We start from the raw sequence: 16,341 nt of genomic DNA on the forward strand, positions 1-16,341 counted from the left end.
TCTTATTTGAACATATCTTGGTAGCACGTGAGATGTTGGACTATACCTAGTCTCTACCATAACTTTTTCCAGTTTTCCCAGCACTTTTTGTCAAATAGTGATTTCTTGGATTTTGGGGTTTATCAAACACCAAATAATATGGTCATTTGTGTAGCTAGTCTATTCCACTGATCTATCACCCTATTTATTAGCCAGTACCAAATTATTTAGATGATTACTGCTTTGTAATAGAGTGTGAGATCTGATATGCTTAGGCCACCTTCTTTCATATTTTTTTTTAATGATTCCCTTGATATTCTTGATCTTTTGTTCTTCCAGATGAATTCTGTTATGATTTTTCCTAGTTCTGTAAAATAATTTTTGGGCAATTCTACTGGTATGGCACTGAATAAGTATATTAATTTAGGCAATATTGTAATTTTTATTATATTGGTTAGGCCAATGCATGAGCAATTACTATTTTTTCAATTGTTTAGATATGACTTAATTTTTGTGAAGTGTTTTGTAACTGTTAATATAATTCCTAGATTTGTCTTGGCAGGTTGATAAATATAATATGTATTTTATATTTTATATTATCTATAGTTCTTTTTCTATCGTATTGCTGGTAATATAAAGAAGTGTATTGGTAATATAAAATTTATGTGGATTTATTTTATATCTTGCAACTTTGCTAAAGATGTTCATTATTGCAACTAATTTTTTACTTGAATTTTTAGGATACTCATATCGGCAAAAAGTGCTAGTTTTGTTTCTTCATTGTCTATTTTAATTCCTTTAATTTCTTTTTCTTCTCTTATTGGTATAGTTGGCATTTCTAATAAAATACTGAATAATAGTGGTGTTAATGGGCATTCTTGTTTCATCCTTGATATTACTAGGAAAACATCTTAGTTTGTCCCCATTACAGATAATGCTTCCTGAGAGTTTTACATAGAGACTAATTATCATTTTATGGAAATCTTCATTAACTCCTACGCTCTCCAGGATTTTTTTTTAAACCCTTACCTTCCATCTTAGAATCAATACTGTGTATTGGCTCCAAGGCAGAAGGGTGGCAAGGGCTAGGCAATGGGGGTTAAGTGACTTGCCCACGGTCACACAGATGGGAAGTGTCTGAGGCCAGATTTGAACCTAGGACCTACTGTCTCTAGGTCTGGCTCTCAATCCATTGAGCTACCCAGCTACCCTCTCTCTAGTATTTTTAATAGGAATGTATGTTGCATTTTGTCAAAGGGCTTTTCTGTTTCTATTAAGATAATCATAGGGGGCAGCTAGGTAGCTAGCCATTGTCTAATAAGAGTTAAATAAGTAAGTTAATAAGTAAGAGCTAAAAAAAAGATTATCATATGATTTTTGTTGATTTTGTTATTAGTGGAGTCGATTACACGAATGGTTTTCCTAATATTTAACCATCCCTATATTCCTGGTGTAAATTCCACCTGATCACAGCATATGATCTTTGTGATATATTAATGTAATCTCCTTACTGATATTTTATTAAAAATTGTTGTATTAATATTCATTAGTGAGAACTCTTTTTTTTAAATTTTTAATTAGAAGTTTTAATTTGAAAAAATTTACATGTAATTGAAAAAAATAAAATAATAAAAATAATTTAAGTGAACTGAAGTATTAAGAGAAAGTCAAAGACAAAGAAAAATCTCTTACCAAAATATTTATAGCAGCATTTTCCATAGTAGGAAAAAGCGGGAAACAATATAGATGTCCATCGACTAGAGAACAGCTAAATAAATTATGGCAAGTGAATGCTATAGAATATTACTGTTATATAAAAAACAAATGAAGAATTCAAAGAAATCTGGGGAAACATATGTGAAGAGATGCAGGATAAAGTAAGCAGAACCAGGTAATCAATATATGCAATGACTACATCATTTAAGTGGAAAAAATCCACTAAAATGAAGACAAATATTGTGTATTAAGAGGCAATTAGTTGGGGAAGTTAGGTGACACAGTGGATAGGGTAGCAGAATTGGAATCAGGGAAGACTTCCGTTCAAATAATGCCTCAGACATTTACCAACTATGCAAAAGTAGAAATTGTGGCTGAGTGGGAGTTGGGAGGCAACAAAGTCCTTTAGCTTCTCTTAGCCTCAGTTGCCTTATTTGTAAAATAGAGATAATCATAGTGTCTATCTTAAAACATTGTTGTGAAGATCAGACAAAAATATCTGTAAAGTGCTTTGCAAATCTTAAAAGAACTACATAAATACTAGTTATTATTAGATAACATAATTTAAAAAATATAAACCAGGGAGTAGTTAAGTGGCTCATTGGATAGAATCAAGCCTGAAAAAGAGAAATTCTAGGTTCAAATCTGGCTTTAGACACTTCCTAGCTGTGGGACCCTAGCAAAGTCATTTGACCCCCATCATCTAGCTCTTACTACTCTTCTGCCTTGGAACCAATACTTAGTATTGATTCTACGACAAAAGGTAAGGGTTAAAAAAAGTAATATAAACTATGAGTTTACTTCTATAATCTTTCTGATCTCTAAGAATCTTCAGAGATAGAATATTATCTGAAATCTTGCTGGACTTAGGTATTTTAGAAATGCTCTTCTCCTAAGAACAAAATACTTTTGGAGACTGGCGGGGACTCATTTACCTTGGCTAGTAGTAGTAGCAGTAGTAGTAATGGTAGTGGTAGTAGTAGTAGTAGTAGTAGTAATACTAAGTAGTAGTACTAGAAATATTATTGATCTTGGCCCTGGAAAAGAGGTGAAGAGATACAACTCCCTCCATTCAATGAAAAGACTAGGGAAACTTGGATAGAATGTTGCAGTACTTTTCAACTATTAAAACAGTTGTAATGTTGTGTCAGTTTTGCTTAGCTGGTTTTCTGTTACAAAGGAAGGCTTAGTGTGGTAAGAATTTGATATAAAACAAAATAATTAATTTTATTAAGCACCTACATTGTGCCAAGCACCAGGGACACAACTACAAAGAATGAAAAAATCCCTACTCCCAAGGAGTTTACATTCTAATGACAAAGACAAGTAGACAAATCTATACAACTTAAACAAAAAGAAATCCAAAAATAGACAAAGTAGTTAAGTACAAGGTAGTTTGAGAGGTAGAACATCAGTAATTGGGGAGGGAACAGGAAAGACTACATGTGGAAGATAGTGCTTGAACTGCATCTTAAAGGAAGAGTGGGACTCTGAGGTGGGAGGTAAGGAATAGTATATTCCAGGAATGTGAAAAAACCAGTGTGAAGGGTAGTTTTCCTTTTTATCCCCCCTCTTTTCTATAAAAATATGGACCCCAATTTCCAACTAAGAAATGTCAAATACATCTCTCATTCTATAACAATCCCAGTCTCTAGAGGAGAATCTCCTCTATTGCCATTCCCTATGCTATGGCAGCGAGAGAGGGAGCTACTTCTCTCTCCTCCTCCTTATGGTGCCAACAGCAGAGGATTTCTTAAAGGAGTGAAAAGTAGACTCTGCATTTGCAGGGTTAGGGATTTCAAACTATCTTTTTTTTTGCATGAGGTTTTCTGCCTGCCAGAGAAGAAGAAAGCTTCTCTTGAAGCTTGGCCTGAAACATGCTAAGGCATTAAATTATAAGTATAGGGTTTTGGATTGATTCCAGGTATATACCTCCCCCACTCTTCCACTCTCATGTTGAGAATTGTTTTCCTCTTCCAAGCCATATCCAGCAGTGATTTTTCTGAGTCCCAGGAAATTCCAACATTGTACCTGAGACCCAATAAGTCAACCAAAGCACGGAAAATAATAGAATAGTCCTCAAGCAGAAATATTTTACAAGAAAACTGTCAGAGATAGTTCTACAGTCAGGCCAAACTCGCCTCCAGGAAGCCATGATGTATAAAGTAACCTTTCAGAAGGAAACTTCCACCAAAAATTCCTCTTGTTCCAAAGTGGTAATAGCCAGTTTGCCTGGGATTAAGGAGATATGGCTCCTGGAAGGATGTAAATTCCTCTGGAGACTCAAAATTCACCAATGACGGTAATCCTAGACAGAAGTCTAAACCCACTAGGCTCCAGACAAAGATCTAGCCATATAACTGTGAGACTTTGGCAGGTGAAAAGGATTAGGTGTAGAACATCACTGGCAGGGATGGAGGGGGGTATAAATGGGGGAATGAGGGGAGGAGACAGACAGTAGGAAATAAAGAGAACAATATAGCCAGCCACATACCATATGGTCCCTTTCTCTCATAGAAAGCATGAAAACAAACCTAGGTTTTGCATAATAAAGATCAGTCAAGTGAGAGGGAAGTTTTTTTTCTTAGCAGTCTTCATATCGGATGGGGAAATCTGTGAAAGAAGAGCAACCTGTCCATCAAGAAGAGCACCCTGTCCATCAAGACTTTTGCTTTCAAGGCAAGAGTAGAAATGGAAATTCCCCTAGAGACACTCTAATAAAGGGATGGAAGCTTCTTCTGCACCCCTCCAGCAGTCTCTGAGAGATTAAAAGCTATAGAAAAATGAAGCAAAAAGGATTGCCTGAGGTCAGCAGGAAGAAGTGGGAGAAGGAGCAAAATTCAGGAGGCAGTAAACTAAATCATTCAGTGATTATTCTCTGCTCAACTATAAGGTTTGTCTGTTCAAAAAGGTCTAAAGGAGGGGTGGGGTAAATAAAGAAGAGACCTTCAGTTCTAATAGAGCGAGCCTCCAAGTGAGGGAGAGGAAGAGAGTAGGGGAGCCAAATCTAGGAGAGCTAAAACCTTTGGACTCTAGGCGGGCTCCTCTCCTCTAAGGAAAAAAAAGGGGGGGGGAGGGAGATGGTGGGAATTAATACCAGCTCCCTAGTTCAAGAGGGAGAAAAGTAAGAGTCCTTAGTTAAAAAACAGTAGGAAAGGTAGGTAGGTGGGGGCAGTTTAATGTTTTAACTCCATTTCTCAATTACCTCCACAAGAAGACATGCCCCACAACCTGGTATGAAGGAGAAAAAAAATCTCTGCAAGGTAAATTAAGGACATACATAGAAATAGATAACTTAAGCATGGAGAATTCATGGCAAATTTAATCCTCTAGTGAAACACAACATTTTAGAAAAAATGGAATTTAAGACTGAAAAAATGAGATGGAGTTGGATTTACTGGGATATTTCAAATAGTCTACTTAAGAAGCATTTTCCTATTTCTTTCTCCAATACCATATTACAATTTTTTCTCATAAATTAAAATTTACAAGAACACTTCCAAAAATAATTTACAAATTTCAGGTAATGCAGAATATAATGATTATGCTGCACAATAAACTCCACTGTCTAATTACAAACTCATAATTCTCTCCTGAAAATCAGCACCCTTTCCTAAAGTTGCAGCTTCTTAGAAGCTAATATAGAGCTAGGCAACTAGGTAGCATAATGGATTCGGTGCTAGGCCCAGAGTCAGGAAGATCAGAGTTCAAATCTAGTCTTAGATACTAGCTACACTAATGACCCTGGACAAGTCATTTAAACCTCTCTACTTCAGTTTCCTCAACTGTAAAATGGAGTTAATTATAACATCTACCTCGCAATATGGCTATAAGGAACAAATGAGACAATTAATTGCAAAGTATTTAGCACAATGCATAGCACATAGTAGGATCTACACAAATGTTTATTCTTTTCTCTCTTTCTATAACTGGTATGATCATTCTTCAATTTGAATTTCCTAGAGAACAGTTCTTTTCTTTCTCAGTACCCATTAAACAGTATGGATCACTTTCAATATACTTGTTATTTTTATTTTAGTGAGCTATATAAGTGTGTATGTGTATTTGTACATAACATACATATGTACAAACAATGTACACGCATGTACAAACACACATTTATGTATATGTAGAAGTATCAAGACTACATAGTGGAGTCATATACTATTACAAGTAGGGACATTAGTAATTGCCTACTTTGATTACTATGTTTTACAAATGGGAAAATTGAGGCCTTGAAAGCAGAAGCAACTGACTTAAGATCATAGAGTGTGTTAGTGACAAGAGCCAAGATTAGAGCCCAAATCTTTCAACTCCCAGGTCCAATGCTATTCACCACTACACTACAGAACAATGTCATACTCAGTTGTTGCAGATAAAAAGGTTGGCAACATCTTTTTTAATAATTTTTTTTAATTAAGCAGAATCATAGGTTAGCTCAGAAACAATTTTATTTACCCCTTATTTTGTAGATGAGGAATCTGAGGCTCTGAGAAGTGAAGGGGCTAAGTGACACAGGCATCCAACTCAGTAGGAGTGAAGATTCAAAGGCAGAACTTCTGTTCCCAGGCACCATACTTCCCTCCTTACATTTTGGGATCCAAAGGACATTTCTTATGCCTGATATCATGAAGGATAAACCAACTATGGCATTTAGATCAACCTGAATTTCTATTAAAAATTTAGCTCAAAATTTATATAGCCAAGCACCAAAAGTCTTGGCTTCAGATCAACCTTCCTCCGGGGAAAGCAGACAAACAGGAAATAAGGACTGTGCAGATGCTCCCTGGCCAGAAGGGAAGCACAGCCACAGTGACAGTGAGCCAGTGTGCTCTAAACAACAACTGTGTACATGTTTCAAATACCATTTCAGACATCTGATAGATTCTTTGTGTGGGTTTGGGCAGCTTTGGATTCTTTTTTTGCAAAGCCCAGAACAGAGCAGTTCAGGAGGGAGAGGGCAACCATGGCCTTCTCTGTCTCCTTTCTCCAGTCTTCTCTGTGGACACAGACATAGAACTAAGACTGCATTGGCTGTGTACTGAGTATTTGAATTGCAGGTGCTTAATAAATATCTGCTAATGTCTTGTCAATGGCCCAAGTCACTGTTGTTGGTGCTTCCACTTTGAGTATAAAGTAGTTTTACCTTCCTCTGTCTCTTCACTTCAAGTGATCCCAATTTTCTTTTCACTAATCTCTAAGCAAAATTTATCATTCCCTTCAATTTCTTAAAAACATCCTGGGGGGGGGGGGGGGAGGTCCTATTTAACCAGACTGCCAAAGGGTCTAAGATATATACACCCATGCTTCAGAGCTATAGCACAAAACCAATTGCCTATATGACTAAGTAAAGAAATCTTTGCAGCAGCATCATTTTGAAGTATATCTTGACAACAAGATGATTTAGGTCATTGAGATGCAAGATATATTCAAAGCTCCCCTTAGTGAATTTTATTGGACTATGAGTCAAGGCCTGACTAGGACACAATTTTATGGTCTGCTGAAACATAATAATTCTAACCATAATATATTTACATTGTAAATTTTAGCCTCTATAGATTGGGGAGTAGGAAGGTTGAAGGAAATGAGCGATAAAGAGGAAGCCCATTCTGGATAGGGGAAAAAAATTATTTTTATTAGAGTAAGCTATTGAGTTTCTGTGTATATCCATGCATATATGTCTATGAATGTACATATAGCTAGACATATACAAATATTATATGGATGTGTATGCATATATTTATCTAGTTGATGCAATGGAATAATAGATGACTAGAACTAGGTAAGTCATTAGAGATCATTTACTTTAACTACTACATTTTACAGATAAGAGTCCATGGTTGGAGCTCAACCTAACCAGATAGAGGACTAACTAAAATAATAATAAAAAAGTAAAGACACATATCTTTATTGTATATGTTTATATATGTATACATATGTGTGTACACACACATTTCCACAAAGCACAATATCCAAAAGATAAATATATTGTAAGTTTTTTTTCTCCCTCAAATGTTTTTGTGTAAGGGGAAGGAAATTAGTCTAAAGGCATAGCAAAGTATCTCCCAAATATTCATGTGGAATTAGAGGTGTTTCATCTCCTAATTACTTCATAAGTATATGTTTTAATTAGCTTTGGTATAAATAAAATAACTAAAGCAACATTAAAATTTTTTGTGACTAGAAAATTAATCTTAAATTTATCAACATAAAAATAGCTTTCAAATGTGTTAAATACATTTTCTCAAATGTTTGGGACATTGTTAGATTTGGGGTCAGCCATCAAATCCTAGTTGAGAAACTAATTATATGACTGGGCATGGCAGTTAATAATTCTCAGCCTTCTTCATCTATAAAATTAGGGTAATATTTGTATTATCTATCTCAGAAAGTTGCTATAAGGAAAGTATTTTATGAACTTTAAAGTTGAAGTTGTGGAAAATATATATTACAGTTATAGCAAAGAAGAATGGAACTTGGGTAAGAAATAATATATCACTTTTAAATGCTATTAAATAAAATGCATCCTACTGATTACCTAAGAACAATCAAACCCCAAATTACACTAACATCTTTGGGACTGAGCCCTCTGGCTACTGATCTTGGCATATATGAATCATCAGAATCTCAGAATTTTTCCTTGAGGATATATCCTATATACTAAGTAAAAATATACCACTAAGTATTAAGGATGCTGATGTCCAACTTTTTTTGGTTTAGTGAGCTGCTCACTGACAACACACTCTTTAAAAAAAAATCAAACCTAGCTTATTGTTTAAATGGTAATACTCTTGCTGCTTTCAATGGCTCTGTGCAAATCCTGTAGAATCACTTCTTTGTGAGACTGACCTAATATAAGCTTCAGGCTCATATTCTTTTGTCCACTAGAGCAAATGAATTCACCAAAAGGCTAATTATAGGTAAAGCCAGTAAAATAAGGCTTTTTAAATACAAGTTAAGAACTGAATATTCTCTACTGAAATATAAAGGCTTATATGTGAAAAATAAAGAACAAATACTGGAATTTCCCTCCATACTATCAACTCAGAAGAAGCAACTTCAAATTGCTTTTAGTGGAGGCTGGCCTACTGGAATAGGAGAGAAACACAGACTTCTTTACTTGTAAGAAATGTTAAATTTCATAGTCATAAATCCCAAGTTTCTAAGAACCAGGAACCTCAGTCTAGACCAGTGATTCCCAAACTTTTCTGGCCTACTGCCCCCTTTCCAGAAAAAATATTACTTAGCGCCCCCTGGAAATTATGAAACTATTTATTGAACTCAGAATAGAATGTAATACAAAAAAAGTGTGGCCATCACCACTCCCCTGGATCACTGCAGCACCCACCAGAGGATAGTAGCACCCACTTTGGGAATCACTGGTCTAAACAATGCATCTATCTAACAGTAGAAACTAACCCGTTCCATTCTAAGTCACAAATTAACTAGGAGAGCTGGGAAAGATGAAAAGTAAAGCCCAGACACACTAACACCCAATATGTATAAGCTACTTAAAAGACACGCTAGCAAAGTATTATTTTAATAATTATTTATTACACATTATTACAGTTATTATATTTAAATAAGACATGTCACTTAGGAGGAGCAAGTAGGTGACACAAAGAATAGAGTACAGTGCCTGGCATCAGAAAGACTCATCTTCCCAAGTTCAAATTTGGCCTCAGATATTTACTAGCTATGTGAACCCAGGCCAAGTCATTTGACCCTATTTGCTTCAATTTCCTCATCTATAAAATGAGCCACAGAAGGAAATGGCAAACCACTCTAGGATCTTTGCCAAAAAAACCTAAAATGGGGTCATGAAGAGTCATATACAACTGAAAATGACCAGACAACATCATTTAGAGCAATATTAAGAAATACATAAACCTATATACAATTAAAACTAAATCTATATAGTTTTTTGCTGTACATTCATGTCACACTTTGAGTTCCCTTAAGAACTCCCTTACCCAGCAAACTTGGATCTTAGGACCACAGACATGGCTTAAAACTTTATAGTGTTCCCAGTAGCAACATAAATAATAGCCAAAGCAAGTCAGAGGAGCTGGGTTCAAATCTAATCTGTCATTTATCACTCCAGGTGACCTTGGGTAAGTCATGAACTTTTCGGAACTGTTTCGCTATAAATGGAAAGAGTTGGACCCAATGGCTTAAGCAGTCTGTTCCAGCTATCGACCATAATCCTATGGCCTCTAAAGAAGCCCATTCTACTTTGCAACAGCTCAAATTGTTATGTTAGCAAGTTGTTCTTGATACCAAGCTTAAATAAAACTATTTGCAATTTACACTCTGTTATTGGTTCTGTTTTCAGAGACTAAATTGATCCCTATGTCTCATGTCCTTGGAGTCCGTTCTTATGCAGGTTCCTTCAACAGAATCTGATATGACATGTATACAAATTGCTGTAAGGCTAGTCTGGGATTATCCATTCTCAAAAAAGCTATCCTGGTTCTTTGTAATCATCACTTCATTTTCGGGATATTCACCAATTATCTCTTTAAAGATCCATTCTAGAATTTTCCCAAAAATAAAAGTCAACCTCAGTGGCCAATAGTTTTCAATCTCAATTCTCTTCTCTTTTCTGCATTATCTCTCCTATTCTTCAGAATCTTCAACTATCACCAACAGTTATTTAGCAATAACAACAGTTAATTCTTCCAGGACCCAAGGATGCAGTTTATTAGGGCCAAGTGACAAGAATTCATTCAGAGCAGCTAGAAGTACTCTTACTATCTCATTTATTAGGCATTATCCCCTCAGTTAGCTAGTTTTATTATTTCATTCTCATTACAAAGGTCACTTTCTTTATAAGAGAAAACAGAAACAAAACAAGAAGTACAAAGCTTTGACTTTCTGTTGCTAGGTACCATTTACAATCCCATCCACCCCAAACCATTGACCCACTTCTCCCTCTGATACAGCTTCCTCAGAGGTTTTCTCTGGTCTCAGCTCACTCTCCTTTTAGTACTCCTGATATTTTTACAAGACCATCTGACACTCATGGCTACCCTATGTTTCTTGACCTTGTCTCCACCTTTTTTACAAATATTTTTAAAAATCAAAGTTTGTTGGTGACATCCATGTGCATCCATCCAAATCACCCTCTTTAGATGACTTCCACTTCCCCTTCTCAATGGAATCTATGTCTTCTCAATGGATCTTTTTTTTTTTAACCCCTTAACTTCTGTCTTAGATTCAATACTAAGTATTGGTTCTAAGGCTGAAGAGTGGCAAGGGCTAGGCAATAGGGGTTAAATGACTTGCCCAGGGTCACATGGCTAGGAAGTGTCTTGAGGCCAGATCTGAACCTAGGAACTCCCATCTCTAGGCCTGGCTCTCAATCCACTGAGTCACAAAGCTGCCCCCTTCTCAATGGATTTTTGAGATTTCCCTCTTAAGAGTTTCCCATTCCTCCTGGGTTGGCTTAAACCTGTAGAATGGAGAATGTCATAGGATCCTGCCTGGCATGTTGGAATCTTTTGAAATCTGATTTCCCAAAATCTAAGACATATGTCAAATAATTCCCAGTTTCCTTCTTCTTTATCACCAAACTTAGGAGAGAGTTGTCACTTTCTGACAAAGTCCCCACTATTTCTAACCCCAACAACCAGGTCCATTCTGTTAGTAGGATTTAGATCCAGAAACGATTTTCCCCTTGTTGATTCCTCAACTTTTTGAAGGATTAAATTGTGAATGTTAGTATTTATTAGTCACCTACTGTATAGTAGGTACAAATAAAGATAAAAGATAGTCCCTGCTCTTGAAAACTCCAAGTCTAATGCCGGAGAAAGGTGGGAAGGGTAAGAAGACAACACATAGAAATGACTGCCAAGGCAAGGCAAGATGCTATTAGCTGTTTTTCTTTTGGAAGAGAAAGCATTTCAGAAGACAAGAGAATAAATGAAATACCACTCATGTTCTATCATGTCTCTGTGCAAGGCTTTGGATTATCTTTTCCCCTTTCTGTCCAGGTGGTCTATAGGATACACTTCAATGGCAAAACTGCTTCTACTTCTATTTCTATTATTCAACCAAATGTTGCCTACTGTGATTTCTCCCTCCAGTTCCTGGATTTCCTCACATGAATATATCTTATTATTATAAAATGGTGCTGCACCCATACTTTTTACCTATCCTGTTTCTTCTGAATAATATATTCAATATGATCTAGCTAGAGATATAATGCAGATAAATTTTTCAACCTAATAAGTTACAGTAATAACTATAAAATTAAATTTGCTTCTTGGAATTAGGCTTGATGGTTTTTATTCTTGTTACCTAAATTTGGAGTATTGGTGAGAAGATATATGAGAGTATGGCTATTTGTTCCCTTGTTGGATTTTTTTTCTCCCATGAACTTCTGGGTGTCTTAACTACGCTTCATTTATTGTAGCTACTCTCTGTGTTATCTAGCTTAGGAAATATCCATAGGCAATCTTCTTCCTGCCCCATCCTTTTCATTTTATAATCTCACCACCCTTTTATTAAAAATTTCAGTTCCATATTCTCTCCCTTCCTTTACTCCTACCCTACCCATTGAGAAGATAAGAAATAGGATATCCATTATACATATGAAATCACGAAAAATATACATCTGCAATAACTACATAAAAACCCTTATGATTAGATTGATTAGAGATCTATCTAACAAGACAGAGGTCTCCTCATCTCTAAATAGAGAGGGTTTGACTTAGCCTATAAGGTCCCTTCCAACTCTAAATCTGCAATCCCATAGTAGAAGACTACTATGGATGAGTGTTATAAGTGAATGTCCAAGAGTTCTCACCATCAAAAAGAATTTTATACTTTTTCCATAACTTGGGTTTTACTTTCTACCTAAAGATAAAAGTTTCTATAACTGTTGCTCATAGCTTCAGAGGTGATTCTATGAGCATGAAAGCAGAGGGGCAAGAGAGGACAGACATTAGGGTGAAATGATTTCCAAGTCTTAAAACTTAATTAGAACTTGCACTAGCCACTGAGGAAGATAACTGGGAAATAGTAATTAGCTTCCTTAGAAAGTCTAAAGTTCTAAGATCCTACAAATGTACTGACATTTTATAAAAATGTCTAAATTTTATTTGTTCCTTTATTATGAGTAAGTTCTGCAGATTCAACTTCACTAATAAACTGGCTACTCTGCTTCCAAAAGAACAGTTCTTTTTCAGGGTGTGACTATCTGTTTTTTCTTTTCAGAGATGGTATTTTAGAAGGATAGCCTATATTCAAGAGAGAATTCATATGTAAGCTAATAGATCTAATGTTTTCAGACTATGTTTTAATATAATCAGGATTTTTCTCCAGGTTTGAGAATTATTCTCATCACATCTTTTTTTTTAGAGCCACAATCTTTCTAAGAGGATATGTATACTTCTAGTTTGCTATGGGACTTGAGTTTGGGACCAGAAATCACCCAAAGCAGTATCTATAGCCATGTTCAGGGTGCTGTACGTAGTTTTCTCAGCTCACAGAGCAGGAGTGAGGAAAAGGATGTGGGACACGAAAGCTTATGAACTTTCTTCCAAAAAAACAGAGATGGAAGTAAAATGTTTCTAGGAAGTTATAGTCTTCTCTCTTCTCTTTTTTCCTATCTGATGATAACATCTTTGTTTTAACTACTGCTCTCAAAAACCCTTATCTTTTTTTTGTGATATCTTTATTTTTGCTCTGCATTTTATATCCTTTCTTTCTGAATGATTACGTGATTTTCCAATGTCTGGGAACTAATTTCTAAACCTTAAAAAAAGTTAATGGGAAATATAACTTGTTATTGATAGAAATTTTACTTTATAGCCAACATTCAGGAAAGTCCCTGCCCTGTATATGAAGGGAGAATGGAGTGTATATATATAAGGAATACATTCAAAATCTCTCTGATGGGAACTGCTTAGTATGCCTAATAGATTGTTTTTCCCCACAAAAATGCCTCATTTTTACCTGCTACTTTATCACGAATAAGTTTTGCAGATTCAACTTCACCAATACTGCTAAACAAACTTCGCAATTCATCCTGTGTCATGTTCTGAGGGAGGTAGTTGACAATTAAATTCGTTCTACCGATATCATCCCTGCAATCTTCAGCCATGTGATCTTCATAACCATTAGACATTTTATAAAATATCTGCAAAGAAAAAAAAATAAAATCTATATGTTCACATTGTAATACATTACGACAGAACCAATTTGTACATTTTTACTTAGAAACATTTAAAACCATAAATCCAATACTACCCTCTAAGAGATCCTCCATAAAATATCTACCCATCTAACACCAAGCCACATGAAAAGGAGCATGCTGTTTTCGAAGATCTTTCCATATTTTTAACTCTTTTCCAATTCCTATTGTTGTCACTGGCTAAAAATGTCAGTAGTGTGTACCCAGACCCAAACCTCAATCTATCATATATATCCCTGCATCATCCTTCTAGTTCTCAGGCAGACAGAAGATAAAAATTATACTAAATTATAACATTTCAAGCAAGAAGTTCTTCTTTCTCTTCATTCTCAGAAATATATTTGAAAATGCACAAATCCTAAATGATGAAACTGTTGCCAGAATCTATGGACTCTGCCTGTTTTTTTTTTTTTTTTTTTTTAAACCCTTATCTTCCACCTTAGAATCAATACTATGTATTGGTTCCAAAGCAGAAGAACGGTAAGGACTAGGCAATGGGAGTTAAGTGATTTGCCCAGGGTCACACAGCTAGGAAGTATCTGAGGCCACATTTGAACCTAGGACCTCCTGTCTCTAGGCCTGGCTCTCAATCCACTGAGCCACCCAGCTACCCCCAACTCTGCCTGTTATGTCAGCTGGCTTTCCATGACCTTACATTCTTCCCAATCAAAAGTAAATCTTATGGAGCTTGAATATAATCAGCTCAATCCTATTTAGATGGATTTAAAAGGATAGCTTAATACATACTGAATGACTGAATTGGGATTTAAAATACTTCAACAAGTTGAAGTCACAATCAAAATGAAACAATATAGAAAAATGCACAAGGGGAAATAATGTAAAATTAGCCTGGAAAAAACAAGCTGGAACCAAATTGTGAAAACTAAAAAGGAAGACTTTTAAGCAGGAATAAAAATAAAACTATTTCTATTTTTTAAAAAATCAAGCATACAATCATTAAGAACTATTTCGCCCAATTATATGGCAACAAATATAACAATTTGGGAGATATGGATGAATATTTACAAAAATATAAAATTACCTAGATTAACAGCAGAAGAAATAGAATACCTAAATAATCCCATATCAGAAATAGAAACTGAACAAGCCATTAAAGAACTCCCTAAGAAAAAATCACCAGGACCTGATGGATTCACAAGTGAATTCTATCAGACATTCAAAGAGCAACTAATCCCAATACTATACAAATTATTTGATATGATAAGCAAAGAAGGAGTCCTACCAAATTCCTTTTATGACACAAATATGGTACTGATTCCAAAGCCAGGTAGACCAAAAACAGAGAAAGAAAACTATAGACCAATCTCCCTAATGAACATAGATGCAAAAAACTTAAATAGAATATTAGCAAAGAGACTCCAGCAAGTAATTAAGAAGGTCATCCACCATGATCAGGTGGGATTTATACCAGGAATGCAAGGATGGTTCAACATTAGGAAAACCATCCACTTAATTGACCATATCAACAGTCTAACAAACAAAAATCACATGATTATCTCAATAGATGCTGAAAAAGCCTTTGACAAAATACAGCATCCATTCCTATTGAAAACATTGAAAAGTATAGGAATAGAAGGACCTTTCCTAAAAATAATAAACAATATATACCTAAAACAATCAACAAGCATTATATGCAATGGGGATAAATTAGAAGCCTTCCCAATAAGATCAGGAGTGAAACAAGGATGCCCATTATCACCTCTATTATTCAACATAGTACTAGAAACACTAGCAATAGCAATTAGAGAAGAAAAAGAAATTGAAGGTATCAAAATAGGCAATGAGGAGACTAAGCTATCACTCTTTGCAGATGATATGATGGTCTACTTAAAAAATCCTAGAGAATCAACTAAGAAGCTTGTAGAAATAATCAACAACTTTAGCAAAGTGGCAGGATACAAAATAAATGCACATAAATCATCAGCATTTCTATACATTTCCAACACATTAGAACAGCAAGAGGTAGAAAGAGAAACACCATTTAAAATCACCCTAGACAATATAAAATACTTGGGAATCAATCTAACAAAACAAACACAGCTATTATACAAAAACAACTACAAAACACTTTCCAAACAAATAAAACTGGACCTCAACAATTGGAAAGCCATTAACTGTTCATGGGTAGGACGAGCTAACATAATAAAAATGAACATCCTACCCAAATTAATTTACCTATTTAGCACCATACCTATCAAATTACCAAAAAACTTCTTTACTGAATTAGGAAAAGCTATAACAAATTTCATCTGGAATAACAAAAGACCAAGAATATCAAAGGAAATAATGAAAAAAAATGTGAAGGAAGGGGGCCTAGCAGTACCAGATATCAAACTATACTATAAAGCAGCAGTCATTAAATCAATATGGTACTGGCTAAGAGATAGAAGGGAGGATCAGTGGAATAGACTCGGGGTTAATGATGT

General features: G+C 35.3%; 1 protein-coding gene across 2 annotated transcripts in view; it reads right to left on the reverse strand.

Moving 5' to 3' along the window:
• ELAVL1 (ELAV like RNA binding protein 1) overlaps nt 1-14,309 on the reverse strand; it is a 52,901-nt gene extending 38,592 nt beyond the window's left edge. For both annotated transcript variants that reach the window (XM_044672611.1, XM_044672601.1), the window contains exon 1: nt 13,657-14,309. In XM_044672611.1, the coding sequence (XP_044528546.1) occupies nt 13,657-13,828 (172 nt within the window). In that variant the 5' untranslated portion in view covers nt 13,829-14,309. The remainder of the gene's footprint in view (nt 1-13,656) is intronic.
• Between the last annotated feature and the right edge of the window lie 2,032 nt (nt 14,310-16,341).

This window comes from Gracilinanus agilis, chromosome 1, assembly GCF_016433145.1.
Source record: "Gracilinanus agilis isolate LMUSP501 chromosome 1, AgileGrace, whole genome shotgun sequence".
Classification (NCBI taxonomy): domain Eukaryota; kingdom Metazoa; phylum Chordata; class Mammalia; order Didelphimorphia; family Didelphidae; genus Gracilinanus; species Gracilinanus agilis.